At 44.9% G+C, this 27,837-nt stretch overlaps 1 protein-coding gene across 1 annotated transcript in view; it reads right to left on the bottom strand.

The window, feature by feature from the left end:
- Tpst1 (tyrosylprotein sulfotransferase 1) overlaps window positions 1–27,837 on the bottom strand; it is a 93,382-nt gene that overhangs the window by 2,273 nt on the left and 63,272 nt on the right. Inside the window, exons 3-5 of the mRNA XM_076840110.2 lie at window positions 25,962–26,160; window positions 2,698–2,748; window positions 553–600 (exon numbers count right to left, since the gene is read on the bottom strand). Of these exons, the coding sequence (XP_076696225.1) occupies window positions 583–600; window positions 2,698–2,748; window positions 25,962–26,160 (268 nt within the window). The 3' untranslated portion in view covers window positions 553–582. The remainder of the gene's footprint in view (window positions 1–552; window positions 601–2,697; window positions 2,749–25,961; window positions 26,161–27,837) is intronic.

Genomic DNA, 27,837 nt, shown 5'->3' with positions numbered 1-27,837 from the left:
CAGTGGGGAGAGCCTGGTGACAAGTCAAGAGAAGATGCTCTTTAGCTCCGGGCTCCCTCTTGCTCCATGAGATGACCTAATATCTTGCTCCCTCTGAGATCAGTTTCCTCATCAGCAAAAGGTGAGTGGGCTTGTCTGTCTACAGTTCCTCTCCATAGTCATGATGTCAGACCGCTTCATCACCAAGGTAACACCTAACTCTATTTGTGTGTCCCTGAAGACGTAAGGGTGTTAAGTGCTACCAGTGACCTCTTCATCTTACAGGTGGCACTCTTTGTTTTTTTGGTGGTGCTGGGATTGAACCCAGGGCCTCATGCATGCTGGGCAAGCACTTTTACCACTGAGCTGTATCTTCAGCCCTTTGTTTTACAGATGAAGAAACTAGGACACAGTGAGGTTAAGTAATTTGCTCAATGCCATACAGCAAGTGACCGAGGAAGGATTCCAACCCAGGCATCTGACTCCAAAGCTGTGCTCTCCACCTGGTGATGTGGCCTTCTGTGAGAGCCCAGGGGGACACCCCAGAACCCAGGAGTGAAGCCCAACTCTCACCTCGAGGTGTGAAGGAGGTTCCAGGCCCTGCTACTCCATAGGCTCTGTCTGTTGAGGGAAGAAAAGATGCTTTAAAGTCCAGTGTGTCTGTTCCACTGAGACATCGGGCAGGGTCTGCAAGCGCTGAGCCCTGACTTCCCAATAAACACAGTCTACAGCTGCTGTACAATGAAGCCTCTGACTGGCTTCCCGGGTTCCAGAGAGGGAGACTGAACCCTTGAAGTCTCCCAAGTGAAGTTTATGTGTGAGCTGAACCACATTAACCACAGGGCTCCGACATGGCTGCAAGTCTTTTGCCCAATTTTTAAAAACCTTTTTATATTGATTTGTAGTAATTATCTATATTCTACAAGTGAGTCCTTTGTTTCAAACATTTTTCCTACTTAAGGCTTATTATTCTTCATGATTTTCAATAAGTACATATTCTCAATTCTAATAGTTCAAATTGTCCATCTTTAAATAATCAGTGCTTTAAAAAAAAAAAAAAACACTTTTCAGTTGTAGGTGGACACAATACCTTTATCTGATTTATTTTATGTGGTGCTGAGGATGGCACCCAGGGCCTCACACGGGCAAGGTGAGTGCTCCACCGCTGAGCCACAGCCCCAGACCCATGATCAGTGCTTTTAGGACTTGTTTAAGAAGTCTTTTCCTCTTAAGGTCATGAAGATATTCTCCTGCATGGTCTTCTAACAACCTCATTATTCTGCCTTTCCCAGTTAGGTCTACAATCCACTGCAAATGACTTTCATGTGCCATGGGCCAGGGCTGTCCCCTTAGTTTCAGTCTCAATTCCCTTTTCTGCGTCCTCCACATTCATCCAAACCAGCCTTGGACCTGACGTCCCTTCAAGACTGCCTCTTGGACCGTTCTCTGGCTTGGATGACTGCAGCCCTCTGTGTGAGAGTCCACTTATGACCCACTCAGATTTCTGGGACGTCAGGCCCACAGCCTTGCACACCTCTATCTGTAAGTTGATCAAAGTTTTTTCAGATAAATCGTGAGTCTCTTGGGAAGATCTTTCTTTTTCCTCAAACTCCTAAGGATGAATTCCAATTTCTCATGTATTATAGATACCCAGCAAACATCTGCTGAGTAAATGAAATGACTGGATTGATGAATTTCATTAAATATATGGGATTAGGATCTGGGATTCTGGGTCAGTATCACAGCACTTGCCTAGCACTTGTGAGACAATGGATTTGACCCTTGGCACCACATAAATAAACAAAATACAGTTATTGTGTCCATGCACAACTAAAAATATTTTAAAAAATATAAAGCCTCAAAAGAACTCTGAAATTCTCAAGCAACAGGTATCAGGGATTGGCGGCTGTCCTGTGACCTCTCTGGTGTGAGATGGGCCTTTCTCAGTGGGCAGCCGTCTGCTCCAGGCTTGCTTCACGCATACTTCACAAGTCTGCGTGTGGTGGCATCTAGAAGAGCCTGGAACTGAGTTCAGGGCTGAGTCTCACTCCGACCAAGAAGCTGAGCACTGACAGCAGCATCGGGAGATGGCAGGTAGCCGCTGCCCTCCAGCAGTGGCCCTTGTTCCTTCCAACCCCTGCCTGTGGTGACTGGGGATGCCCAGAGGAGCTACTCCTGGCCCGTCAGCCATCATGCTCCTTGTTCCCTGGGTATCAGGAAGCCATGGTGGAAAGCAAGTGGGTGTGAAGTTATCAGGAACAATTCTTGTTTGAAAGGAAAAGTTAACAAGCTTCAAACTCTGGCCACTCTTCCTGAGGGCTAACGGCTGGGTCCTGTAGGTGCTAAGTGAGGAAACCGGAGGGCCATGGGGGGAGTGTAGTGAGAACAGAGAGGGTGGCCTGCACTCTGCTGATCTGGAGTGGGGCAGACTCACCACAGCACTCTCCTAGGTGGGAAACACTATGTGGCCTTGGTTTCAGCTATCAATAGGAATTTATCTAGTTTTGGAAGCTACTGAGCTCCCTGAAATCAAGATTGTTAAAACTGCCAGGCACTGATGCCAATCCTCCCACCACCAGCACATATCATGATCTCTTTCCTATTTTTCTCTTTTGTTTTCCTAATTTTGACTAATTTCAGGATGTCTTTAGAAAGATTAGTTTGATGCAAGAGCCCATCTCTTATACAGCAGGAGGAAGCAGATACAGTGTACAGTACCTGGGGTTTTTCCTTCAGAAAGTCAGGTAGCTGGAATTCTCCTTTGTAGACCTGAGAAAACAGAGCATGTGAGAGTTGAAGGAAGCCACCCTGGCCCATCCCCTCAGGACATCTGCAGCACTGACTATCTTCCCTCTTGGAGGGTTCAGAGCAGCACAGGGTAGGACCATGGCCGAGCTGCTCCAGGGCTGCATCAGTGCCCCTGGTGGGCTGGCTGGGCAGGCTCAGTGTCCAAGCTTCCAGAAACACCAGCTGAGAGGCAGCAGGCCCCAGCAAGGCTCACAGGACCCACCTGCTTAAGAATAAGCTTTTCCTTGAAACTCTGAAGATAATCCAACTTTATGTTCCTCAGTTTATACATTATTCCCACCATGATATGAACACTGAATGATTCTTAAAAGTGATATATACTTTAATTTCATAAAAACTTATTATTCTAATCAATAAGTATTTTCAATATATAAAAACGTTTCTAGAGCAACAAATAGTTAAAAAGTAATTTTAAAAAACACTACCATTCACAATAGCCTCAACCCTGCCCTAGGGTTGAACATAATAATAGATGTGTAAGACCTTTATATAGCAAACTATAAAACACTGAGAGAAACTAAAAAGTTACTCAAGTGGCAGGGCACACACTTTCAGGGACAGGAAGGTTCCAACAGTAGTGACATTCACGCCTTCAGTTATTTCCAGGTAGATTCTAGCATGTTTTTTCTTTGAGGGGAGAGAGACATGTTTTTTCTTTGAGACTTCAAGCAGGCAGTGAAAGTCACTGGAAGTGTACAGGTCCCAAGTGTTCAAGAACACCTTAAAGGAAGGACAAAGCAGGAGGGCTTATGGTAACAGACGCCAAGACTTAGTACTCAGCCATGCCCAGGTCACATTAGTCACCCACGCAAGCTAAACTCACTGAATAGCCATGACCACCGCAGTTAGGTGCGAAGCAGAACCGGGAGCCAGGAGGCCCCTTGTGCAGAGCCGGCGATGTGCAAGGGGTGCTGCTGCCACAGTGGTGCCTACAGCCACAGGCAACAGCACAGACAGGACTGCTGCTGGGCCACCAAGGGTTCAGGCAACTTGGTTGCCTTCTGAATTTAGTTACTGAAGTGCAACATACATGCAGGAAAGTGTACCTTCACCTCCCCTCCAGTGACTGTAATCCACGCAGTCTCACAGGCCGTGTACCTCAGGATGTAGAAAGCCCCTACCCTTGAAGGCCTCCCTCCCCACCTCTCCCCACGAGATTTTCAGGTTGGCTGCACGCGTGGGTTTCAGAAGTAAGGCTTCTACGGAGGGATGAAAAAAAATGTTAAGTCACAAATACAAACAAATCCAAAAGGGGCCGCGGAAGCTATCAACTAAAAGCTCAATTAAAAAGTAAGCAGGAGGGGGCTGAGGTTGTGGCTCAGTGGTAGAGCACTCATCTAGCACATGTGAGGCCCTGGGTGCGAGGCCCCGGGTTCAATCCTCAGCACCACATAAAAATAAGTAAGTGAAATAAAGGTATTGTGTCCATCTACAACTAAAAAATAGATATTAAAAAAAGAAAAAAGTAAGCAGGAGGGCTGGAACTGTGGCTCAGCGGTAGTGCACTTGCCTGGCATGTGTGAGGCACTGAGTTTGATTCTCAGCACCACATATAAATAAATAAAATAAAGATCTATCAACAACTAAGGAAAAATTTTTTTAAAAAAATTAAGCAAGGGCTGGGGATGTGGCTCAAGCGGCAGCGCGCTTGCCTGGCATGCGTGCGGCCCGGGTTCGATTCTCAGCACCACGTACAAACAAAGATGTTGTGTCCGCCGAGAACTAAAAAAAAATAAATAAATATCAAAAAAAATTCTCTCTCTCTCTCTCTCTCCTCTCTCACTCTCTCTTAAAAAAAAAATTAAGCGAGAATGGGCTGGAGTTGTGGCTCAGTGTAGAGCACTTACTGGGCATGTGTGAGATCCTGGGTTTGATCCTCAGCACTGCATATAAATAAATAAAAGATTCATTGACAACTAAAAAAGTATATATATAAAAATTTTTTAAAAAGTGGCAATGGCTGGAGCATTATGTTAAGTGAAATAAGTTGAACTCAGAAAGTCAAGGGTGGCACAGAGTTTTCTCTCCTAGGTGGAAGCTAGAGAGGAAAAAGGAAAAACAAAGAACAGGGAATCTTGTGAAAACAGAAGGGAGACCAGTAGGAAAGGGGAACAGGATAGGAGCACTGGGGAGGGAAACTGGCCAAGTCACATGGCCACATGTACATGTATGTGTGCCAATGCATGCCAGTGACCCCAGCATTACGCAGAATTATAAATAAAAAATGTGTGAATTTTTTTAAAGGGGAAGATGCCTGAGGTTTTCTCCTTTCAGCATCATGTAGGGAACAAAGGCTGACACTGGAGAAAGCCCTTTCCTCTGACCAAAAGCTCCTCCCTAGTTCAGGAAGGCAGCGGCCACTCTGCTTGCAGAGCAAAGCCAGCTATGGATTTCCCTGGGGAAAAGAACATGCCTTGGACATTCTGCTCCCACCAGCCTTCAGAGTGCTCTGCTGAAGGCAGGAGGCCAGGGATGCAGACCCCCCGCAGGGGTCCACAGTGGGCAGCAGCAGCACGGTCACTGGAGAGCCCCTTGTGTAGCTGCACCCTCACCTGTGGGGCATGCCACTGCCACAATTCCTCCCTGTACACCCAGCTTGTGGTGGTGTCTGATTGGAGCTGACAGCTGCCTCCTGTGGCTATATTACATTAATAGGCTCCTGGGTCCAACCTCCAGCTCTGTAGCACAGCAGTGCCCCCTAGACTCCCACCTCCAGCACTGCAGCACAGCAGCGCCCCTAAGACTTTGACCTCCAGCTCTGCAGAAGAGCAGCACCCCCTAGATTCCCACCTCCAGCACTGCAGTACAGCAGTGCCCCCTAGACTCCCACCTCCAGCACTGTAGCACAGTAGCACCCCTAAGGCTCCGACCTCCAGCACTGCAGCACAGCAGTGCCCCTAAGACTTTGACCTCCAGCTCTGCAGAAGAGCAGCACCCCCTAGATTCCCACCTTCAGCACTGTAGCACAGCAGCGCCCCCTAGACTCCCACCTCCAGCTCTACAGCATAGAAGTATCTCTAAGACTTAGTTTTATTATTTAGAGCAATTTTCTATTTACAGAAAAATTGAGTACAAAGCACAGAGTCCTCATATACTTCCTGCCCTTTCCCTACTTTCCCTATTTTTAACATCTTATGCTACTGCGTATATTTGTTACAATTAATGGAGCAGTGTGGAAATAATGTTATCAACTAAAGTTTACAACAGTTTACAACAGGGCTTGCTGTTTATGTTGCCATACATCTATCTCATCATTTGTTTTTTGTTTGGTACTGGGGACTGAACCCTGAGAGCACTTAACCACTGATCTTTTTATTATTTCCCTAGCTTTGCCCTTTCCGGAGTATCAAAGAATTGGATTTAGATAGTATGTAGCTTTTCAGATTGCCTTCTTTCCCTTAGCACTATGCATCTGAAGTTCTTGTCTTTTTGTGACTTGACAGCTTTCTTCCTTCCTGAATACTATTCCAAGTATCTGGATGTACCACTGTTTGAAAAAATTTTATTTATATTTATTTAGTTGTAGATGAACATACAATATCTTTATAAATGCCTCACACATGCAAGGCAAGTGCTTTACCACTGAGCCCCAGCCCCAACCCCCACTGTTTGATCATCGATTCCCTGCTTCCAAGCTTTGGTAATTATGGATGAAGCTGTCATAAGCTTCTGTGCCTAGGTTTCATGTGAACATGTGCTTTCAGCTCCTTGGGGTCAACACCAAGGAGTGTGACTGCTGGATCCATGATAAGAGTATTTAGTTTTGCAAGAAACTACCATATTCACTTCCAAGAGGCTGTACTACTTTCATTCCAGGAGCAACCAATGGTGAGTCCATCTTCTGCCACATCCAATGGTACCTGGCACTGCAGTGAGTGCTCTGGATCTGGACCATGCTAACTGGTGGTGGTGCCTCAGGACTGTTAGTCTGCAGTTCCCTATCCGCGTGTGCCCAGCAGACTGTTGTGTGCTTAGCTTCCATCTGGGCATCTCTGGCAGAACTCCTCAGATTTTCTGGTTGTTGTTTAATGGGGCTGTCTTATTATCTCTTGAGGTGCTATTATTATTATTATTATTATTGTATTGGTAGATGGACACAATGCCTTTGTTTATCTTTATGTAGTGCTAAGGATTGAACCCAGTGCCTCACATGTGCTAGGTGAGTGCTCTCCCACGGAGCCCCAGCCCTAACTATCTCTGAGCCTCAAGAGCTCTGTGTGTATTCTAGATGACAGGCCTTTATCACTGGTGTACTTGCAAAATTGCTTCTCAGTCTGCAGTTTGTCCTTTCATTCTCTCCATCTTGTTTGCTTTTTCTGAAATTAACAAAGATTCTTTAATTTTCTTCTATTAGTATGATCCCATAGTTTAAAATTTATATTTAAAATGAGTTTCTTGTAAACAACATATAAATGGGTTTTGAGTTTTAATCCACCCTGACAGTCTATCCACTGGTAAGCTTAGGCCATTCACTTTTTCAATGATTGCTGATAATGGATGACTATCTTATCATATTTATAATTATTTTCCATTGGTGACTTTTTCTTTCTTCTTCTCTTTTACTGTCTTCTTCAGTTTTACTGGAGCGTTTCATGATTTCATTTTCTCTCCTCGTTAAGCATATTAAGTATGCTGCTCTTCAAAAAATTCTGAGTCTCTGCCCTTGAATTTGCAATACATATTTACAACTCATCTTTGCCCATTTCCAAACGACGCTGCACTGCCTGCGGGTGGTGAGATCCTCTCACTGCCCAGCACTCCCTGCGTTCACAATACTGCTGTCACTCACTCACTGATTCATGAGCTACAATCACCAAATACATGGCAGCTACTACAGTTCTGAATAAGCTGTTGTCTGTCAGATAGCTAAGAAGTTTACTCTCATTCCTTCACTAGAGCTCTTCCTCTGTTTAGGTACATTACCTTCCTCCTCTCTAAGGAACTTCTTTATTTATTTATTTAATTTTTTTATTGGTTATTCAAAACATTACAAAGATTGCAGAATCACATCGGTTACACATCCACATTTTTACATAATGCCATAATAGTAACTGTTGTATTCTGCTATCTTTCCTATCCTCTACTATCCCCCTTCCCCTCCCCTCCCATCTTCTCTCTCTACCCCATCTACTGTAATTCATTTCTCTCCTTATTTTTTTCCCATTCCCCTCACAACCTCTTATATGTAATTTTGTATAACAATGAGGGTCTCCTTCCATTTCCATGGAATTTCCCTTTTCTCTCCCTTTCCCTCCAACCTCATGACTCTGTTTAATGTTAATCTTTTCCTCCTGTTCTTCCTCCCTGCTCTGTTCTTAGTTGCTCTCATTATATCAAAGAAGACATTTGGCATTTGTTTTTTAGGGATTGGCTAGCTTCACTTAGCATAATCTGCTCTAATGCCATCCATTTCCCTGCAAATTCAATGATTTTGTCATTTCTTAGTGCTGCATAGTACTCCATTGTGTATAAATGCCATATTTTTTTTATCCATTCATCTATTGAGGGGCATCGGGGTTGGTTCCACAGTCTAGCTATTGTGAATTGTGCTGCTATGAACATCGATGTGGCAGTATCCCTGTAGTACGCTCTTTTAAGGTCTTCAGGGAATAGTCCGAGAAGGGCAATAGCTGAGTCAAATGGTGGTTCCATTCCCAGCTTTTCTAAGGAACTTCTTGTGACATGTCTCTCAAGGAGGTCTATTGGTGATGACATCCCTCCATTATTCGCCTGAGCAAGCCCTTCTTCAGTTATGAAAGATAACTTTGCTGGATACTGAATTTTGGGTTGATGGATTTTCTGCTTTAGGACTTTAGCTATTTGACCCCACTGCTCTCTCTCTTTTTAAAAAAATATTTATTTTTAGTTTTAGGAAGACACAATGTCTTTATTTTATTTTTACGTGGTGCTGAGAATTGAACCCAGTGCCTCACACATGCTAGGCAAGCGCGCTACCACTTGAGCCACATCCCTAGCCCCTCTCTCTCCCTTTTTTTATTTTTTAGGTGGACACAATATCTTTTATTTTTATGTGGTGCTGAGGATCAAACCCAGTGCCTCATGCATGCTAGGCAAACGCTCTACCACTGAGCCACAACCCCAGCACCCCCACTTCTTCTTTTTGCTTGCATGTATTCTATGAAATTCTCCTCCTCCTCCTTTTTTTTTTTTTTTAAACTTCTAGGTTCTTTCAAGATTGTCTTTCTTTTCTTTCTTTCTTTTTCTTTTTTTGTACTAGGGCTTGAACCCAGAGGTGCTTTACCACACAACCCCAGCCCTATTTATTTTGAGTCACAGTCTTGCTAAGTTGCTTAGCACCTCACTAAGTTTCTGAGGCTGGCCTCTGACTTGTGATCCTCCCACCTCAGGTTTTTGAGTCACTGGGATTATAGGTGGGCACAGTTGTCTTTGATTGTCTGCAGTTTCTCATATGATATGCTGAGGTGAAAAATTTTTTGGTTATCCTGTTTGGCATCCTCTAAACTATAGGATCTGTAGGTTGATGTCTATCATTAATTTTGGAACTAGGATGTATTTACTCTACTGAAGGTATCAGATGCTAAAATTTTCTTTAGTGTGCCTGCTTTGTAGCTCTGTTGTTTCAGAGTTTCCCTAGAGACTCCTCCTTAAACTAGGGTGTAGAAATTGCAGGTCTGTCAGCGACTTACTGTTATTATGAGAGCCTGATGGGTGTGCTGTATAATATGTGGGGTGGAGGAGTGTTCTATAACGTGGGAATGTAGCACAGGTCTCTTAATGACTCTCTGGCTGGGCTGTGACCTTCACCAGGGCTGCCTGGGCTCCCTACCACCTCCTCGGGTGAGACAGGAAGGCTCGAGGGGGCTGGAGTTGGGTGTCTATGTCCCCCAGGTCCACTAGGCTCTGGTAAAGCCTAAGCCCAGCCTATGGAAGGACCCACCCCCAGGGCAGTCCACTGTTGAGGAGTGCTCTGAGCTTATATCAAAATGTCCACTTTCCCCCTCTCCCTGTCAGAAGCACTAGGAGACATTTTCCCAGATCTTTACTCAAAGAAGATGAGGGTCTCTTACAAGTAATTTGTGATTCTCAATATACACCTTTCCCTTGAATTTTGGGGCAGCAGTTTGACCTGTGGCCTCAATTCTGAGTGATATAAGACCTGATTTTCAGTTTGTAAAACTTTCTTTCTCTTTATCCTAGTATTCTACAATTTCATGTGCCTTGAATCTGGGCTTATTTTCTTCTCTCAGTAGTACTGAAGATGTCTGTCCTTTCTTCTTTTCTTTCTCTCTCTCTTTTTTTTTTTTTTGTGTGTGTGTGGTCCTGGGGATCAGACAATCAGGGTCTCATACATACTAAGCAAGTGCTCGCTGGGCCACTATCCCAGCCCCATGGACTTCTTTCATTACTTTGATAATTTCTTGCCCACCATTTTTCTGAAACTCTAGTCAGTCAAACAATGGACCATCTGAATTAAGTTTCTAAAAATTCTGAATTAAGTTTCTAAAAATTTAAGTTTCTAAAAATTAATTTCTAAAAATTCTTTCTAAGTCATCTCTTCATCTTTTTTATTCCACTATCTAGGCAACTGCTCTACCATAAGCTATTTTTGTGGTATCTTCTAAGACATTTCCTCAACTTTATTTTTCCAATTCTTTTACTAATTTTAATTTAGCACTCATATTTTCAGTTTCCCAGCTTTTTTGGTTCTGTGTTTCTATTTATTTATTTATTTAAATTTCAATTTTTTGGTGGTGCCGGGGATGGAACCCAGGGCCTTATGCATGTGGGGCAAGCACTCTACTAACTGAGCTATACCCCCAGCCCTGGATCTCTGTTTTTATTTTTGAAAGTAACAGCTTGTTCAGTTGAAGTTTTCTTTTGCTCATGCACTCTGTGCTTCCTCTGAGGGCCTCTCTCTCCCCAGGGGTGCTCTGCTAAGTCTGGAGATCTAGGCTATGAGGCGCTCAAGCTCACTGGAGCCTACATTCAAGGGAGGGTCGAGTCCATGGGGTGCTTCCTGAGCTGGTGTTTTGCTCAGGATTCTGAGTACCCTGTGGCAGTTCATTTCTTTGGGGTCATCAAGCCCCCAGAGAAGGTGCCTTATTTCCCATCTGCAGGAGGTGGCTGCAGGTAGGAAGCTTGATGCCAGCATTCTGGAGCTGGGCAGACACACAGAGCTGGAGGGTGGCAGCTAAGGTGAAGTAGCACCCTGGCTTTCATTCTGGAGGCGTACCTCTGTGCATGGTGTTCTGTCGGTCCCCTCCTCTGTATGGTGTGTTGGGGTGCTTGGGTGAGATTCTATTCCCGTGCAAACTTTTGACTCTTCCTACTTTTAGTATCAGACCTCCTCTCTCTCCCCACCAATTTGCAATGCCTGGTGCTTCTAATTCCTGAGAATCTGTGGGGTTGAGGATGAACTGGATTATGAACTGGATTACTTCTTACCTCTTTGCTTGCTTGTATCCCCCACCCCCTTTTCTTCTAGGTATTTAAGTCTGGCTATCTTCCACTCTGCTAAGTCATTTAACACTCCTACAATAGCTTTCTATTTCTATAGGTCAAGATGAACAAGGAGGAGTGCTACAGTAATACTCAGTCTTCCGGAACTGTGTTGTTAGTGTACTCAAACAGTATGTCCGGTCTCTGAGGTCCAGGCAAGTGATCTGTGGATGGGGTTCAAGGGTCTGCAGAGGCCGGAGACCACCATACACAGCACTGCTAAGTGGAAGAACACATTGCTCCTAGGAAAGAAATTCCATGTCATGTGAGAGAAAGGACCATTAAGTAAGGCATATAATTCTCATGATGTTTAGCTTCACTGTTAATTATATGTAAGAGAGGGGAGCTGGTGAAGTGAACTAGGGTTTTTATGCCCCTTTCTCTGCCCCAAGCGCTCCTATTCTGTGAGTCTGAAGGAATTTCTCTAAGCCTGAATATCCCAGGAACTGCTTTCCTCTTTCTACTCTTTCCTCTTTCTACAGACAGAACACCATGCACAGAGGTATGCCTCCAGAATGAAAGTCAGGGTGCTACTTCACCTTAGCTGCCACCTTCCAGCTCTGTGTGTCTGTCCAGCTCTCTAGAAGGGCTCCCAGTCTTCTATATAATGAGTTACAGAGGTTACCACAATTCCGTCAATTATCTTACAGAGCAACACACATAAGAATTAAAATAAATGCATAAAAATATGAGCTCCACATATTTGACACTGATCTTTAGCTTTTACTTTTGCCAATGACAGTAACTTCCACATAACAGGATTTGGCTGGCAACAGATCACTGCCAAAGAAATGACTCAAACAACAAAGTGAGCAGTGTTCCTGTTTGGGGCCTGTGGGCTGAAATCAGGGGTAATTAACTGCACTGAAGGATGGTCTTCAGCTGAAGATGACTTCAGTCTAGAGCTGAAAACCCAAGAGGAAGTTTTGCACACTGAGATCCCGTCTTTGGCATTCGTGGCTCTGTGTGTCCGGTGGCTGTGTCCACACAACTAGGGCATGGCAAGGTGGTGCTCCCTCTAGGATGCGGCCACCCCAGGTAGGAAGCCAGCAGCAGAGCCTGCACAGCCTCCAGCTGACATCCACAGGCAGCGAGGACTCGAAGCGGGCTGACGGCACTACTGCAGTGCTGATCCCTGAGACACTGCAGCTGCACCAAGGGCCCTGAGCCAGGCGGCCAGCAGAGCTGTGCCTGGACTCCTGGTCACAGAAACTGTGAAGTGACACACCTGTGGTTCTGAGGTGGTCTGCTGTGCTCCAGCAGACAGACAGGGACCTCCAGGTGTCAGGAAGGCAGTCACAGGACAAAGGCAGAGCCGAAGGAGGGCTCTGGGGGCCGTGGGTGGCAGCTGGGCTTAAGGAGAACACTGGGACATCTGACTAGAAACGGGGTGGGGGTCCTTGTCAAGCAGCAGCCCATACTCCAGCCACTCTACCTGTGTACACTGGTAAGACGTCAAAGCCTGGCTCACAAAGCAGCTGGCCAGGCCAGGGAGGTTTCCCTGTCATGTGCTGAGGGTGGCTTCCTCTAATATGCACAGTGAATGGCAAGAGGAGAAAGGGAGGCCAACAGAGGAGACCAGAGGGAGGAAAATGAGCCAGGCGGTGGAGGCTCGGAACACCCAGGGCCCCTTGCAGTGCTGGTGGAGCAGTGAGGCAGCACCCTGTGCCACGTCTGCTGCCTCCTCAGTGCGCTTCCCACACTTGGCCTTGTGGCCTCTCCATGCACCAAGTGACAGGATCATGGCATGTCTTAGATTCCTCATTCCTGGTGGGGAGTGCTCTGCCAGGCGAGCAAACAGGTCCCACCTAAGGATGAGGAGGTGGGATCTGCAGGCCACTGTGTGGCCCACCACATGCAAGCAGCAGGCAGCAACAGCATGCCTAGACCCCTGCAGCTCATCAACAGTGACTCAGGCAAGCGAAGGGCACACGCGTCTTTAGATCTCAATGGAGCGGGTAACTGGGGGCTTCCCACAGTCTCAGAGACAGAAGTGCAGAAGGACCCTGACACCGCAACTGTCCAGGAACTAAAACATAGTAGTACGACACAAGGCAACACCAGACACCTCCTGTGGGCACCAGGGAGCAACAAGCCAATGGGCCACGCTACAGCAACAATACAGCGGGATCAGGAGAGATGTGTGCCCACTGTGCCACGCATCAGTACCTCATGTGAAAATATGGAGAAGTCGGGAGATCAAAGCTCAGCACATAGACGCTGCCCACACAAGGCTCACGAGGGGTGGCCTACAGGACACATTGTTTGTGCGTGGGGTGGACTAAGTGGACTCAGGCTGCAGCTCACTGTGTAAGAGGAAGGAATTGGATTAGTCGTAATTCTTGGTTCCTGGCACACTTTCATCCTAACTCCATGCATAGCCTGCTGTTATTTATTTAGTAATATAATTCATTATTTTTAGGAATGTAATGAACATTCCCCCTTGAGGAATTACACTTGCTAGTTTCACAAGCAGAGAAAACATGTTGCAACTGCAGCCAGATATTCTAATGCAGGAAGGGATCCAGAGTTTGAAATTTATATCTTTAATCCCTCCAGGCTCACAGACTCATGATCTCCAAAACACACATACTGTAAAACAGCTGATAGCATGCTTGTTTACATATTCTCATTTTTCTGGAATTATTTTGGCACCTTTGCAAATCTCAGACTTGGCCCTGAGAAGTGCAACAGTCTCATCCTATCTGGAAACAACAGGATAAATGTTGTTAATACTTCTTATATCAAGAAGAAAACAAATTATCAGCCCTAAAGCATACGATTCTTTTTTTAAAAAATATTCTTTAGTAGTCAATGTACCTTTATTATTATTTTTTATTTATATGTGGTGCTGAGAACCGAACCCAGGGCCTCACACATGCTAGGCAAGCGCTCTACCACTGAGCTACAACCCCAGCCCTCAGAAGCATAAGATTCTACTCCAAAACATTTTAAAGAAAAGGAAATGTTTCAGTATGATGACTTTTGGGTGAAGTTGGACAAAATGGCCTGAAATGTGAATTTAACTGGAAATGTGCAGCAACTGCAAAACAGAAACCTCTCCTTACTGCAGAAAGCAGTATATACTACAGGAAATACAGCATTGAGACTTGGATTTTCTAGGGAAGTCTGGGCATTAGACATATCTAGACACTTCTGAAAAGAAGACATATGAACGGCAACACAGAAACACATACAAAACCGCTCAACATCACTAGCTACCAGGGAAGCTCAAATCAAAACTACCCACACGGCCTCTCCAGAAGGAAGCAACAAGGCTGGGCAAGGGTGTACAGAAGTGGGCACCCTGTTTGCTGCTGGTGGGAATGTCGCTTCGGAGCACCATTATGGAGAGACATGGAGAGCCCTCAAAGACCGAAGCTTCTGGGGCTCCAGGCTAGCTAAGCAAGGCTCTCCTCGGAGCCGCCACTTGACGAAGCACGACTGGGTGCTCACCCAGAGGAAAGAGAACCCGCCAGCCTTCACTGCAGCACCACCCCCCCACCCCCGTGTTCACTGCAGCACCCCCCACCAAGAGACACTGTCAAGCCGCGAGGAAGAAACCCCATTACCTGCAACAGCACGGATGGCACTGGAGGCTGCAGTCCTGAGTGGAAGAAGGTGGCACAGAGAGGCAAGGACTGAGTGGTCAGGCCCACATCCCCACACTGATGAGAGCCATCATATGGATGTCTCGTGGGTCTCCTTTAACCTGCTTCATAGCAAAAAACTTATTACAAAAGCTGGGGCTGGGCTCAGTGGTAGAGCGCTCGCCTAGAATGTGAGAGGCCCTGGGTTTGATCCTCAGCACCACATAAAAATAAATAAGTGAAATAAAGGTTTTGTGTCCATCTACAACTAAAAAATAAATATTAAAAAAAGAAAGAAAACTTGTTACAGCGTGGCTTGGGTCTGTGTTCTGCCCAGCCTCCCTGTGTCCTGATGGGCCTGGCACACTCACCTCTGGAGCTGCCTGCGGGACCTTGCCCACATCTGTGCTTGGGCCTGCACCTGCACAGGGTTCTCACCTTTGCTCCATCACCGCTGCTGCCACCCTGCTGGTGGTCCTCAAGGACCTCGCTCAGGCAGTTCTCTCATTTTTTGTTTGATTTTCACTGAATTTGTCTATTCTTTCTCAGCATCTTGTTATGGGTCAGACACAAAATCTAGGTTTCTGCTTTTTGTTGTTGTTTTAGATATTTCCATGATCAAGAAATATCAAGGAGGGGGGTGGTTCTCCCCCACCCCATACTGGGGATTGAACTCAGGGGCACTCACCACTGAGCCACACCCCCAGCCCTATTTTGTATTTTATTTAGCGATAAGGTCTCACTGAGTTGCTTAGTGCCTCACTATTGCTGAGGCTGGCTTTGAACTCACTATCCTCCTATCTCAGCCCCCAAGCCACTGTGATTACAGGCATGCATCACTGCACCCAGCAAGAAAATGGTTCTTACTCCAGCATTTAAAAACTGAATCCAGATAACTTTTTCTAATTTTAGGTGATTTTAATGAAGGTATAACATATAAGGGAAAATGTGGAAACCATAGATGAATGAGCAATGAAATTTTATAGACTGAAGACAGATGAAGAAATAGAAACTAGCCACGTGTCTCTGTCTGGCCTTGATGTGACAAGGCCTCTGCATGTTGCAGACACAGAACCAGAAGCTAGGGGAGGCTGTGGTGGAGGGGAGGCTGAGGTGGAGGGGTCGCTGGAGCCCAGGATTTTTGAGCCCAGCCTGGGCAGCATGGTTAGGGGATGTCTCAACAAGTAAACTGCCAGCACAGTGGACAGACCTCTCTTTCCAGTCACTGGTGCTTTCCTCATGAAAACAAGCCAGGTCTGCACTTCCTGGGCACCAAGAAGGCATTGTGCTTCTGTGACTACCCATCCAATGCCCAGAGCCCTGCAGTGACCATCCTGACAGACCAGAGCACTGTGGTATAAGATGTCCCACACCAAACTTCACAGGATGCTGCAGAAGCACTGGCATCTGCTTTCGAAATAAAGCGAAACACAGGAGAGGAAGAGAACTGTCATGCTGGGAGAGCACCCAGCTCTGTGGTGGCTGTTTGAAGGGGCAACAAATGTTAAGACAATGGAATGTGAATTTCTCTAACTACAACCACTAGAATACAAAGCTTGTCACGTCTGAGCGCACAAATAAAAGAAATGAGAAACTAAAGGTAAATCATACCTCAAATCCAGTGGTAGTTGGAACAGTCCTACCATGGCACAGGAACCCAACTGAGACAACAGAGTCAAAAAGGCACCTACCTTGGGGCTGAGCTGTGGCTCAGTGGCAGAATGATTGCCTAGCACATATGAGGCCCTGGGTTCGATCCTCAGCACCACATGAAAATAAATAAATAAAATAAAGGTATTGTGTCTAACTACAACTGAAAAAATAAATATTAAGAAAAGGGGGACCAGGCTAGGGATGTGGCTCAAGCGGTCACATGCTCGCCTGGTATACGCGGGGCGCTAGGTTCGATCCTCCGCACCACATAAAAATAAAGATGTTGTGTCCACCAAAAACTGAAAAATAAACATTAAAAAAAACTCTCTCTCTCTTAAAAAAAAAAAGAAAAAAAAGTGGGGGGACCTATCAGGAGCCCACTGAGACGTGTCACATCCATGGCCAGGGCGAAGCTGGGAACCAGGACTTGAAAGTGAGATCCCTCTTGACACCTGGTTCTCTTCTTTTGAGGGGCTGGTTTTACTTGAGGAACAGAATGCCTCGTTAAAGTACCTCAAAAACACAGGAAGTCTAGAGAGGAGGTGGAGGTCAGGCTGAAGCTAGGTTCAAGGCCCTTGATTTCTGTTTTCTTCTTTCTGTCATCTCCAGTGTGTTACAAAGTGGCTGCAACAGGGCCAGTTCAATGTCCTTTCATAGCAATGTTCAGAAGCAGGAAAAAATGGGTAAACTTTCTTCATACGACTCTTATCCGCAACAGTTGGGTCAGAGAACTGCTAACAAACACCTCCTCACATAAACATGGCCAGAAGAAACTGGTCCATGGCCATCGTCTGCAGGGAGTCCTAGGAAGTGCAGCTGATGGTTGAGCTTCCTTCTTCTCATACCTGCTGTGCCTCACGCCCTGGGGCCCTGGCCAGGGGGACAATGTTTCTTCTCTTCATTCCACTTCTGAAACCCAGGAAAGGGTCCCAAGACCAGTCTGGGAGGACTCTTTAGAGGGCAGAGTCACTGTGCTGGATGAATGACAACTCCCACCACCACTTCTGTCCAAGGCTGGCATGAATCCCCCCCACACACAATGCCAGGAGGGGTTTCTCACTGAAAGAGACCTATGTGAGATGGCAATGGCAGAAATCAGGCCACTGCTCTTGGAGGACCAAGGCAAACAGCAGCTTCCCCACGGCCAGAAACGAACGAGTTGATCTGGTGGAATGGAGAAGTGGAAAATGGGTGTTGGGCTGACTCAGTGGTAGAGAGCTTGCCGAGCAGGCCCTGGGTTTGATCCCCAGCACCATGAAAACAACAAGTAACTAACTAAATAAGTAAAAGCAGTTCATGGTAAAACAGCTTCTTAATTTATTACGTGCAGTCACATGCCCACAAAAGACAGGCTGTGAGTAAACAAGTAACAGCACTGGAAGCGCACAGTGGAAACAGCAGGAGAGAACCCTGGGCTGTGGCCTTGCTTCTGTGTGTCCTGCAGAACAGGGAAAAGAAGTGGGGACTGCACAATTTCAACCGCTACCTCAGGTCGAAGACGCGGTACCAGGAAGCTTCTAGGAATGCCCTGAACAGACCCCTATAGCATACAGCCACTGGATCAAGAGTTCTGAAAAATAAGCCCAAAGTGTGATCCTACAGGTGGTTCAATACAACACTAATGGAATTCACAGCCATGCAGCCTCTCATATTAAAGTTAATTAAGCTCATAATCTCGAGTCTTTAAATTTTGCTGAGAATTTTGCACCAGTGAAACCTAGTGCGCTGCTTGGGGTTTTGGAAACAACAGATAGCTCATTCGCCAAGCGGTCCTAAGGGTGACATTCTGAGAAGGTTCAGAACAAGAGGAGACTATGCAAGCGATCAGCTGCCTTGCTGCTGCTGTGCCTCCGAGGCTGTTCAGGAGACCCTGGGGCTGGAGTGTATAGCACCACCCAATCCTATAGATCACTGTCCTTCTGGGCGCCTCCCAGAGGTCACTGAGCCCTCTGCTGCTTGGCACAGAAGTCCAGCAACATGTGACTGCATGTTTGGCCTGGAAGAAGAAATGGCTGGAGCTATGGGTATACACTAATTGTACTGGCCCTGTTGTAGCCACTTTGTGACACACAGGTGACAAAAGAGGCAGTAGCTAATGGTTCAGCTGGAAAAGTAAAAAAAACTTAAGAGGAATAAGGCTGGAAAACTTGTGACCAAGGGATATGCAGAAGAGTCTGTTGAGGGGCTGGGCAGGGGTTCAGCGGTGGAGAACTTGCCTAGCATGTATGAGGCACTGGGTTCGACCCGCAGCAGCACATAAAGATAAATATAAATAAAATAAAGGTATTTTTTAAAAAGTCTGTTGGTAAGGGTTCCTACCTAGGACACAGTGCAGGCAACTCAGCAGGAGGCTCTCAGTGACCCAGGGACAAGAGACCACAGGGTCTCTTTTAAAAAAATCGAATGCACTCCAAGGAGCTCTGTTCTGGGCGGAGCACAGGCCTCAACAGACACTGCTTTCATCAGAAGAAGGAGGAAACACTGGATGAAGTCCACTGCGTATTTTTCCTTAGAGCCATCAAGGAGCAGGGATGCAAAGAAGTCTAAATGAATCAAATTCCAGAGAAGGACGAGTTCTTCTTAGGAATACTGAGCAAAGTATCTTTCTACCATGAATGGCCAGGCTGGGCACAGGTGGGCAGAGAGGCAAATTTAGAGATAAAAACATTTTGCTTAGACAAAAAGAAATAAGCCAAGCTTTAGCAACAGTGTGAACTGCTACGTAGATTAGAATCTGGAATCTGGAGGAGCTCCAGATGTAAAACTAAATCTCAGGGCCTGACCACTGTATCTGGGGGACTCTACTGAGTACGGCTGGTGAGACCAAAGCTGGACACAGAGGATCTCCCAGTCTGGTATGGCTTGGGTCCAGGGTCCTGCTGCAGCTGTACTGGAGAGATGAAACAACTTAAGATCTAATCCAGCTTCCTCCCAGCTGAAATCTTGATGAAAATCAAGAAATGAGACCCTTGCCTATAGCACACAGGAATCTAGGGATTGGACTGAAGGTCAAATCTCCACAATCTCATTTGAATTCAGAGGTAAACTGAAGCTAAGGGTGTTGTTCAGCTCCTGCTCAGCTAACTGCCAGATTCCCTTCCTCACCTAGCTGCATGAAGGAGGGAAGAACATGCTCTCTGGGGAAAATAAAACAAACAATATTGTTTAGTTCATTTGCTATCTATTTAAAACAAAAAGTCCAGCATGAAAGCAAAACTTCTAAGACATGAAGAAGCAAGTAAGTAAAACCCATAACTAAGGGAAAAATCAGCAGAGAGCCATGCATGAAGACTCTAAGACTGTTTTCATGACTATGTTAAAGAATGCAGGAAGAAGAAAGAATGAGGGAAGAGACAGGAAAATAATCTGAAATGAAGAAGTCACCAGAGGAGATGAACAGCAGACTAGACACAGAAGGCAGACCCAGGGAATTCAAAGACAGGTTAATTAAGAACTAATCAAAGCTGATGGCCTGACCTGAAACAGAAGAAGCAAGAATCAGTCAAATTGGTACATTACTGTTAAACTGCTGGAAACCAAATATAAAGGGAAAATCTTACAGTATGTGTTTGGCAGCTTTTTGTTGCAGGACAAAACACCTGAGAAAATCCACATGGAGGAGGAAGGACCTGTTCTGCTCGTGGTTTCAGAAGTCTTAGTAGTCCAGAGTCAGCTGGCTCCACTGCTTTTAGACCTGCAGCAAGGCAGAAGCATCATGGCAGAGCATGCAGGGGAAAGCTGCTTGGCTCACGGCACCCAGGAAGGACTGGGGAAAGAGAAGGGGGCCAGGAACGAGATACAACCCCAAGGACTCACTCCCTTCAACTAGGAACACCTCCCAACAGTCCATCCAGCTATCAGTTCACTGATAGATCAACCCCTTGATGAGGTTAGTACTCTCACTCCCAGGAGCCCCAGCTCTGAACACTTGCTGCCCTGGGGACCAAGCCTGCAACACATAAGGCTTTGGGGGACATTCTTATCCCAAGCGAAAGATAGCAGTCAAAGCAAAGCAAAGCAAAGCAAAGCAAAACAACTCTTCATTCATAAGAATGTCAGCTGACCTCCCATCAAAAACATTGTGGAAGACAATAAAATAACAAATGTTACAAGTAAAATAATAATAATAAAAAAAACCCTGTCTACATAGAATTCTATGTCCAGCAAAGATATTCTCAAATAATGAAGAAAAAAGGCATTTTCAGCTTTAAAAAAACAAAACCAAAAAAACACCCCAAAGAGTTACTAGCCTTCATATGCTCACTGTGAGTATGCTCAAGGAAGTTATCAGGCCAAAGAGGAAATGTCCCAGGTGAAATCTGCATCTTCAGAAAAGAACAGAGACAAATTGTGGCCCACAAAGCATAAGATACTATCTGGCTTTTTATAGAAAGATTTGCAGTTGTTTTGTTCTACAGCAACCTTAATTAAAACAAGAAATTACAGCTAAAAGAAGGAGATAATATCCAAGAAAAGATAAAAGGAAATAATCTAAAAAATCTTAGATTAACCCAACAGAATTCAGGAAAAGAGAACAAAGGAACAAAGACAAATGGTCCCAATTAAAAACAAATAGCAGGGCTGAGGTTGTGGCTCAGCGGTAGAGCGCTCACCTAGCGTGTGAGCACCACATACAAAAATAAATAAAATAAAGATGATATTGTGTCAAAATAAAAATAAATATTTTAAAAAACAAAACAAATAGCAAGTGGCAGTTCAGGCCCAGCCAGTTGAGTGATGACATTAAGTGTAAGGGATTCCATACTCCACTTAAAATGCAGGCTGTGAAACTAATTTAACAATACCAGGGTTACCAGTGTATCAGCAACACACCTGAAATATGAAGGCTTACTGGGGAAATAGGCCATTCACGTGCACACAAAGACAATTCCATCTAGCTGTGCCTGTGAGGGAACAAGTCTGAACAGTAAGTTTGATCTGGGACAGTGAATCTCACATGAGGCCCCTTAGAAAATCCAGGAAGTTTCACAGAAGCAGCTGGAATGTGAACCTGGGGCCTAATAGGAAACAGAGTCCCCATCACAGTGATAAGAGCCACAGAGTAGATAAGAGGGATTCAGGAGACGACACAATGCAGAAGTCCTAACCTGATGGGCTTCTGGGGCATCTATGAATCCACTGGAACCATAGGTAAAATTCTGTGCAGGATGTGTCTGCATTTTTGAGGTAGGCATTCACAGGTTTCATTAGGTTCTAAAATAAATTCCTAAATCTAAAAAGCTTAAGAACCAATGGAGGAGGGAGAGGCTGAGGAGAACCTAGAGGGCACTATGTATTTAACTGTGCAGCAACTCTGGAATTAGACCACAGTGGGAAAGGGCTCGGAACATGTTAGCAGCTCACTTCCAGCTTGCCATGTGAGTCACGCAGCCACAAAACACATGACTTTCCATTCAAAACTGGGCAAATTGTCCCTGAAATGAGCTAACTCAGACATTATTACTGTTGGACTCCCCACAATGGTATGAAAACCGTCTTTGTAACCTAGAGACTGAGATTCTGTATTCCTAATCCAAATGTGAGTTTTCTCCTCCCCTCACCCCATAAATCAGGGACCATTTCCCCAGCCACCTTCCTTTTCTGGAGCCCACCTCTGACAATTAAGTCTCTTTGCAAGCAGGACTTGCTGAAACCCAGGGCCACCAATGCTGGCTACATTAGCATTTGAGTTACCACAGGCAGAAGAAAGCTCTGAAGAGTCTAGACTTGAGTGATACAGGTGATGCCTAACTGTAAATGTTGCAGCAAAAATGGGAGTTCATAACCCACTTGAATCAAATGTATGAAAGATGATATGTCATGAGCTTTGTAATGTTTTGAACAACCAATAAAAAAAAAAAAAAGATTTACAAAAACAATTAAAAAAAAAAAACAGACTTGGAGAGGCGGCAAGCAGCACTCTGGGGCAGGAGGAGAGCTCCAAGCTTTAGTTTACGTGGAGGGTGGGGAGGTGGGGACACCACAAGGAGGACATGCAGGGGTGGGGACAGAGGAAAACAAACACTCCAAATTCTGAGCCCTGATCTACAGTTTCTCATAATATTTACAGGTTATTTGGCATCATCTTAGACCTATTCTAACATTAGGGCTTTTCCATCTTTTTAAAAAAAATTCCTAACCTATGTGGCTGAGGGCCTTATGCAGAGTCTCTAACATGAAGCATGCTCACAGAAACAGGTAACTCTGTTCACAGGTGTTACACTTCAAGAGGGAGTGGTCAGACTCCTGGGGCAGTAATTTACAATCCAAAAAGTAGGAACCCATGGTTAATTAGGAAAAAGAAAGAAAGAGAGGGGAGCAAACTAACCCCTTCCCCAGGCACTGGTTTCTTACCAATTTTTGTAATTCCATTCCATGAGCTATCACATAAGAACATCTATGAAACCCAATTTCAAGACACACAATGGCCTCTGTTGCGCATCATTACAAAGGACTCAAAATGCAATTATAGTTCACATTTTATCTTTTCTTCCTCAAAATTACTGTCAGTTAAGAGATAGGCAAAGACAAAAAAGAAGGAAAGAAAAGCTGTATTGCAGTGTGCTCTGAAACCCTTCCAGTCACCAATGTGAAACCCATTCTTTAGTCACACAGACTCAAACCAGAACAGCTTCCTGACCTGCCCCTTAGGAGCACGGAAAGCAGCATCGCCAAGCCAATGGTAGTGGGGAACCCACACTGGCTACTGCTCTGGGAAACCTTTGCAATGCCATGTAGTCATGTATCCTGGTTCATAAAGTCCCCCAGCAGAGGAAAGCTATAAATTACCAGTTACAGAAAGGCAATCAAGACTACAAAGGCAGGATGCTAGACTGATTTCTGCTTCATTTTTAGCAAGCTGTAGTTCACAAAACTTTAAATCACATAAAGCATTTTAAAAGTCAAGAGGCGGTACATGAAAGAATATATACACAGAGCTAATAACTGGAAAATGTTCAATTATGTTAGTCAATGGAACCTATTAAAATTAGCAAAAATCGAAAATGGAATCACTTCTATTATGCTGGTAATTTGAAAGTATTTTTTTAAAAAATATTTTTTAGTTGTCAATGAATCTTTTTATTTTATTTATTAATATGAAGTGCTGAGGATTGAACCCAGGGTCTCACACATGCCAGGTACCACACGCTGTAACACTGAGCCACAACTCCAGCTTGAAAGTATTTTTTAAAAAAAATCTTGGGCTGGGGTTGTGGCTCAGCAGTAGAGCACTTGCCTAGCACATGCGAGGCCCTGGATTTGATCCTCAGCACCACGTTAAAATAAATAAATAAAATAAAGGTGTGTGCCCAACTATAACAAAAAAATAAATATTTTAAAAAAATCTTATCAAGATATATTGAGCATCTTAAAAAAATCCCAGATTGTTGGACCTGGCTTACTCCCACTTTTATTCGTCTAAATGTAAATAAAAACCTAAAATTTAGTATTTCAAAGATGTTTTATACAGCATCGTCTGTCAAAGAGAAACACAAGAGAAAAACGGCAAGATGGACTAGGGGCATTTACTAGGGAGATGTATTCTGTTTGCTCATCTATTCATTCATTCACTGCTATGTTTCAGGAAGGACTGGTGATGGCTCCTGTGATGGTATACTGTATTATGCATAAAAAAGCAGGCACACGATGGGAAATGTTCATCAGTACTAATAGGAAAAGGTCAGACAGAAACTGCATACATAAAGGAAGAAATATAACTTATGATCTTACCTTTGTTTAATAAAATGCAGAGGGCAGGGAATATACTAAAATATTAAGAATTGTATGTATCTAGGTAATATTATAAATATTTTTCATTCTTCTACCATTTTAATTTTATATAGGAAAAAATACTTTTTATTATAAATATATATACTTAGGGAGGTACTGGGGATTGAGTCAGGGGCACTTTACCACTGAGCCACAACCCCAGCTGTTTTAGTCAGCTATTTCACTGCTGTGACTAAAATATCTGAGCAGAACAACTGCAGGTTCATGGTATCAGAGGTCTTGGTCCATGGAAGTTCACTCTATCTCCTCAGGGCCCAAGGTGAGGCTGACCATCATGGTGGGAGAGCATGGCAAGAGGGAAGCAGCTCACAATGTGATCAGGAAGCAGAGAGAGAGACTCCACTTTCTAGATACAAAATATCTACCCCACAGCCATGCTCCCAGTGAGCCACCTCCTCCAGCCACACCCCATCTGCCTTCAGCTACCACCCAGTTCATCCCATCAGAGGTTAATTCACTGACCCTGTCATTTCTCCCCTGCACCTTCTTACATTGTCTCACACGTGAGCTTTTGGGGGACACCTCACAGCCACACCATATCACCAGCCCTGTTTTATTTTTTGAGAGAGGGTCTTACTAAGTTGCCCAGGTCTGCCTCAAAATTGCAATCTTCCTGCCTCAGTCTCCTGGGTAGTTGGGATTACAAGCATGTGCCACCACTGCCAGTTTGAACTTAAATTTTTATATTAAAAATGTTTATATGTAAGTATAAAAAGGATAAAGATTACTTAAAAATAAGCTTATTTTCATATTCAATGGTTTACAATAGACAGCCCTTCCCACATTGCCACAAGTGAAGAACCGAAGGAGGAACTGAAAGTGACTAAGAGCAGGGGATCCACACGTGAATGGCCTCAGGAAACACACTTCACTGTCACCAGGTTTCCAACTAAGAGTACCAAAAGGAAGAGAATAAAGAGATGACCTATCACAAGGCTATGGGGGAGGACACCGACACACACAAGAGAACATGGAAAAAGCTCTGGAGGTGGATGGTGACAGGAACCAGCGTGAGGGGCTCAGTGCTGTGGCACCACACCCTGGAAGATAGCTGAAATGGCACAGTGAAGTCAGGGATGTCTACAACAGCTGTTGGAAAGAATGCGGAAGGTCTGCCTCGAGATGGCAGCAGCATTCACCCAGACGAGCCCTTTCTGGAAGAGTGCTTGTAAAAACACCAACCTGACCTGTACAAAGAACAGCTAACTGCCCGCGGCAGCAGCCGTCCCTGAGCTGGAAGGCTGGTGTGTCCGCCTGTTCAGCCACTCTTCCCACATACTGGGTCCCGAGAGGTGGTGCCTCCTCTATACAAACACTTAAGAGGAACGTATCCACTAGATTTAGAGAAAAAAGGCTTGAAAAGTAAGTCTTACAGATTCTGGTTTTATGCAAAGTTGTGGGAACTAGCTATGGATGAATCTCTCCAATGTGAGCACTACTCCTAGAAGGGGGCGGCACTCATTGAAGAGCTGTCCCCATGGTTCACAGGAACAGCCGCAATTGTCTTTAAAATGCAGACTTCTGATATTAAAACACTCATGCGCAGAATCACTCTAATTTAGAACAATTTTTTTGATCATAAAAAAGCTAGAACTAAAATAAGGAAAAAGCCACTTGGAGTCCGACTGCGTGTCCAGTTGCCCTGGGGCACTCACTCACCCTTCTGGTGTTCTCGAGGATCCGGGGGTCCGGCTTCCCGTAGTTGGGCGGGTTGGCGTAAGGGTCATACCCCAGTTTGGCAAGCATGGGTGCAATCGCTGCCATGTCTTGTAAGACATCTGGAGGGATCTTCCCCACCCATTTTGACAGAGCTCCCACATTGACTGGCTTGATGACTTGGTCTGTAGATCTCTCCACTCTGAAAACAATGCAATAAATACTTGCTTTAAATTTTTAAAATGTTAAAAAACACTAAATTATTTTTGATGACTTATAACTTAAAACTCTGAATTATTTTTGATAAAAATTATAAATGGATTATAAAGCAATTGCAAAGGAGGGCACTAATAAGGTTTAAACCTATTTACCAGACTTTTTAAAAAATAATTTAAGTTGGACAGTGATTACTGGCAACCTCAGTTTTCTAGAAGCAGGGAAAAGGGTCAGGCTGAAAATATCTGTATAAAATGTGTTGACACATTGATCACAGCATGGGGGGGGGGTAACAAAGGTAAGTCCTCTCAGAAAAACTGTCAACTTACTTGAAATGCATTAAAAAATGGGACTGATGGACGACTAGAGAGAGGGACAGAGATGGTATGTAATAAAGCAAACAGTAAAACGTTAACTGTAGAAAATTGCTGGTGGGCATGATTCTTTTGATTTCTTCTGCATGTCTGAAATTTTCTTAATAGAACACTGGGAGGGGGGGACCATGAAGCATAAACCATTAAGAACTCTAAATACCCACTTGTTCTATCTTTCTGTTGACTTCCCAAAGACATCTATTTTCTACAGAAAAAGTGCTGCTTATGATTTTCAGTATCACAGAATTAAGACTACAGGACAATGTGTTCTGAATCTCAACCTGGAGATTATGCCACCTTTGACCAAATGCCTAATGACCTTAAGATATGACATAGGGGCTGGGGATGTGGCTCAAGCGGTAGTGCGCTCGCCTGGCATGCGCGGGTGCTGGGTTCGATCCTCAACACCACATAAAAATAAAGATATTGTGTCCACCTAAAAAAACTAAAAAATAAATAAATAAATAAATATTTAAGAAAAAAAAGATATGACATAAATGAAATGACATCTGGGGTCCTACGGAAGTGCTCAGGAGTTTTATACCCTAACACACAGAAGCCACTCAAATCTTGCAAAGGTAAACGCTCTTTTCCTTGAGGCATCTGACTCCTCACTGCAGAGCTCATCACTGGATGAGGGTCTTTCAAAGGCTCTGCTCAGGACAGATGTGCAGCAGGGTGGCTCCTCCCTGGGGGTCTGGCACCACCACTCAAACTTGCCTGCTGCCTCTACACCACATTCTTTCTCCTCAAGTTTTCTCAAGGATTCAACTTACGCACTTTCACTCTGTACACGCCCCCGCCCCCCGCCCCCCACAGTATCATCATTACTGGACATTCTTAACCCAGGTAAAGAGTACCTGGTTTTCCAGGACAGATGCAATTGGTAACAACTGCCCAGCCTCATCATGAGCAGCACTGTGGTAAAGTATACTGTCCTGCCCATGTGGGCTTCCTGTGGCTCAGCAGCAGGCCGGTTCAGTCTTGATAAACAACCACACCAGAGACTGCGATGGGATGAGGAGAGCAGGGCCACTCCCCAACTACCTCCAGTTCACATGCCGTACCCTCCTCATGGAGAGGACCACTTTCTCCTGCCTGCTGCCATGACCTGAGTTCCCCTCTACCACTGAAAAAGCCCTCTGCTTGCACATCAATAGTAGTTTCCTTTTGGCTTATCTGCCGGGTTTCTGTTCTCTCAAAAGGGCTCAGGGGTCACTCCAGGTAAACTGGGCTAACTGGGCTGCGCAAAATAACCACACAAGAGACACAAATACCTTTTTCTTTGG

Source organism: Callospermophilus lateralis, chromosome 19 (genome assembly GCF_048772815.1).
Source record: "Callospermophilus lateralis isolate mCalLat2 chromosome 19, mCalLat2.hap1, whole genome shotgun sequence".
In the NCBI taxonomy this organism is placed as follows: Eukaryota; Metazoa; Chordata; class Mammalia; order Rodentia; family Sciuridae; genus Callospermophilus; species Callospermophilus lateralis.
This window is presented reverse-complemented; position numbering and strand designations above follow the sequence as displayed.